Source organism: Herpailurus yagouaroundi, unplaced genomic scaffold (genome assembly GCF_014898765.1).
Source record: "Herpailurus yagouaroundi ecotype Mexico unplaced genomic scaffold, PumYag 248, whole genome shotgun sequence".
NCBI lineage: Eukaryota > Metazoa > Chordata > Mammalia > Carnivora > Felidae > Herpailurus > Herpailurus yagouaroundi.
Genome location: NW_024412465.1, coordinates 5,758,539 through 5,762,354, shown reverse-complemented (window position 1 = coordinate 5,762,354; position 3,816 = coordinate 5,758,539). Strand labels below are relative to the sequence as shown.

At 57.7% G+C, this 3,816-nt stretch overlaps 1 protein-coding gene across 2 annotated transcripts in view; it reads left to right on the top strand.

The window, feature by feature from the left end:
* Positions 1 to 3,816, top strand: part of LOC121020164 (granulocyte-macrophage colony-stimulating factor receptor subunit alpha-like) — an 18,169-nt gene that overhangs the window by 12,560 nt on the left and 1,793 nt on the right. Inside the window, exons 9-11 of one of the 2 annotated variants that reach the window (XM_040460085.1) lie at positions 475 to 504; positions 922 to 1,057; positions 2,219 to 2,315. In XM_040460085.1, the coding sequence (XP_040316019.1) occupies positions 475 to 504; positions 922 to 1,057; positions 2,219 to 2,315 (263 nt within the window). The remainder of the gene's footprint in view (positions 1 to 474; positions 505 to 921; positions 1,058 to 2,218; positions 2,316 to 3,816) is intronic. The other variant, XM_040460086.1, reaches the window with a different exon arrangement.

Here is a 3,816-nt window from a genome sequence, read left to right as displayed (position 1 = left end):
GGGACCCTAGGCTCCATATGGACGTGCGCCCAGTGTAGACAGGGGGATGCTAGGCTCCATATGGACGTGCACCCAGTGTAGACGGGGGGACGGTAGGTTCCGTATGGACCTGCGCCTAGTGGAGACAGGGGGAGCCCTCACTCCACTTCCAGCTGCGCCCAGTGTAGACAAGGGGGAGCCCTCTTTCCACATCTGCCTGCGCCCAGTGTAGACAAACAGGACCTCCAGCCCTTGCTTGGCCCCATCCGCCACTGGCTTGAACCCCAGGCATGATCAGGCCCTGTTTCCCTCCGTGGATGTGTCCCACCCTCAGTCCCCATGTGAGTCGGGGTGAAGGCAGCTCACAGGGACTCAGCCGTTCCCTGGGCCCCGGGGTGTGACCCTTGACCACACTCCCAGGAGACAACGTGTGAAAACTGTAAAAATGTGCCCAATGCAGAAAAGTACATCTAGTTCTGTTTGTTTTTTTTCTAGAACAACAAGGAACACGCCGGAAATCAACTGGTGAGTTAAAACCCTGACCCAGAAGATTCCTGTGAGCGTGACCCAGATTTCTTCCTGCCAAACACCTGTAGTGGATGGACGTCAACGTCCTTTATGGGGACGTTTCCTAAGTCCTAGGGACACTCTGACCTTCCGTATCGTCTTCTGTCCACTGGGGCTTAGCTCGGTCCCCGTCTCTGCTCCTGGCCCTTGTACCTGCTGAGTGATTTCTACTTGGGGAAGCCCCCGAGACCACGTATTTCTAGACAGTTCTAATGCTCAGCCCCGTGAGGGAGCGTGCTTCTGAACCTGTCAGCTGCCTCGGTGGGGCCGTTGCAAAGGCATTCCCCCCCGCCCGCTCCCCCCCACGTCCCGCCCCAGCCCTTCTTTGCTGAACACAGGAGACCCTGCCTTGAAACTTTTCTCTTCTGTCCAAAGATCGACGTGACCGGCAAATTGGAAAATAAATACAACTTCCCGAGTCCAGAGCCCAGACCCAAGCACACTGTGACGATACGGGCCTCAGACGCCCGGGGACAGCATTGGAGTGCCTGGAGCCAGCCCGTGGAGTTCGGTACGTGACCCGGGAGCGCCCCGGAATCTATCTGTTAGCCCGTCCCGTCTCCCTGGAGGCTCACGACCCAGGGGTTCCCGTGCGCTTGTCTGTGCTCCTTCAGAGGAAGGACAAATGCCCCGCAGCCTCCTCAACCGGCCACCCCCGCCGGAAGGGGTCTCCTGGTCTGACACTTGTAGGGTGACTTTGTTGAAGCCATATGCCCGCAGAGAAAAAAAAAAAAAAGCCATATGCCTGGAAATGCGTATGGTTGGGGGGGGGGTCCATTTGTATTTATTTTCTTATTTTTTAAATTTACTTATCTATTTGGTCCATTTCTATTTTATTTGGAGGTTAAAGTTTATTTATTTGGTCCATTTTTATTTTATTTGGGAGGTTAAAATTTGTTTATTTGGTCCATTTTTATTTTCTTTGGGGATTTGAAATGTATTTACTTAGTCATTTGGTTTGTTTTTTAGAAATTAATTAATTTTTTTGGTCTTTTTTTTTAAATGTTTATTTTTTTATTTAAAAAAGTTTTTTTAATGTTTTTATTTATTTTTGAGACAGAGAGAGACAGAGCATGAGCAGGGGAGGGTGCAGAGAGAGAGGGAGACACAGAATCCAAAGCAGGCTCCAGGCTGCGAGCTGTGAGCGCAGAGCCTGATGCAGGGGTTGAAGTCATGAACTCTGAGATCATGACCAGAGCTGAAGTCGGACGCTTATCCGACTGAGCCCCCCAGGAGCCCCTAAATGTTTGTTTATTTTTGAGAGACAGAGCAGGAGCAGGGGAGAGGCAGAGAGAGAGAGAGACACAGAATCCAAAGCGGGCTCCAGGCTGCGAGCTGTCAGTGCAGAGCCTGATGCAGGGGTTGAAGTCATGAACCATGAGATCATGACCAGAGCCGAAGTCGTACGCTTAATCGACGGAGCCTCCCAGGAGTGCCTTTTTGGTCCCCTTTGAAATCGGTTTATCGCACCGTCAGAGCACGTTATGCTGTGGATGATGCAGAGGCCCCTTTGGCTCATGGACAGCTTTGCGGGAAGGCTTCAGGGTGGACACTTGGCAGGTCCCCCGCCGCTCTGAGCCTTTCTCCTCCGCGGCCAGCCAGCGAGGGAATGACTGCCGTGTGTCCCCAGTCTGCCCTGAGGGGTACGAGGTGCGTCCCCCTGTCTCCCCAGGCTCCACACAAGCCACAGCCAGCTTTGTGCACGTCTATGTGCTCGTGGTCCTGGGGACTTTCGTCTGTGCCCTGATTCTCAGCTGCCTTGTGAAAAGGTAACGCCACTGGTGGGTTGGATGGAGCTCGCAGAGCTGGTGGTGTGCCCTCAGCAGGGGGCGGTGTAGACGCGGGCCAACGGGGGCTTTGTCGGGACCCCCAACGGGCAGCCCCAGAGCCCCCCAGGGGCCTTACTGAGCCCACCCGTGCGCCCCCCCCTTCAGCTGGCGCTGGGGGCCCCCGACCTCAGCTTCTCTTTCTGCCAAAGCTTCCTGTCCCCGTGTGAGTCTCACCGAGGCCTCGGGGCCCAGCCGGCGACTTTCAGTCCTCCCGCCTTTGCACGTGGGGAACGGGGGCTCCTGTGTGGGCAGCAGACGTGTGCCCTCAACTCCAACAGGGTCTCGGGGCCCCTCACACGCGCCTCAGAATGAAAGGCACACGCAGAAAAGTTAATTCTCACCTACAGGCCAGTTCAGGGCACGCTTTGCGAACCTGGGGCATCTTCGCAGAGGGTGGCCCTCCTGCACGATGGGGGGACCCTCTGGGTGGCCTCCTGTGCCCAGCCCTCGATGGCCCCCCGCGTCCTGGCTGGGCATCCAGTGGCCGTTCTCCTTAGGACTGAGGCGCGTGGCCAATGGCACAGGACAAGGGGGGGCTTTCCTGGCCGGCTGAATGCGGGGGCCGCATGGCACCCCCGTTGCCCAGGGACCCTGCACCTGGGAGCAGATGGGAACAGGGGCCACAGCCACCGGAATGGTGACAGAGCGCGTGCTTTACCCAGGGCACTTATCTTCGTGAAAAGCTGCTTGCGTTTCCTGTGGAAACAGGAAAAAATGACCACAAGCCAGATGTCTTGAAACAACAGAAATGAATCATCTCCCAGCATTGGAGACGAGAGTCTGAGATCCAGGCAGGGCAGGACCCCTGAGATCCAGGCAGGGCAGGGCCGCTGAAATCCAGGAGGGGCAGGGCCACTGAGACCCAGGCAGGGCAGGGCTGCTGAGATCCAGGAGGGCCAGGACCACTGAGATCCAGGCAGGGCAGGACCCCTGAGATCCAGGCAGGGCAGGGCTGCTGAGATCCAGGCAGGGCAGGGCTGCTGAGATCCAGGAGGGGCAGGACCACTGAGATCCAGGCAGGGCAGGGCTGCTGAGATCCAGGAGGGCCAGGACCACTGAGATCCAGGCAGGGCAGGGCTGCTGAGATCCAGGCAGGGAAGGGCCACTGAGATCCAGGCAGGGCAGGGCCGCTGAGATCCAGGCAGGGCAGGGCTGCTGAGATCCAGGAGCGCCAGGACCACTGACATCCAGACAAGGCAGGGCTGCTGAGATCCAGGCAGGGCAGGACCCCTGAGATCCAGGCAGGGCAGGGCCGCTGAGATCCAGGCAGGGCAGGGCTGCTGAGATCCAGGCAGGGCAGGGCCACTGAGATCCAGGAGGACAGGACCACTTAGATCCAGGAGGGGCAGGGCCACTGAGATCCAGGAGGGCCAGGACCACTGAGATCCAGGCAAGGCAGGGCTGCTGAGATCCAGGCAGGGCAGGACCCCTGAGATCCAGG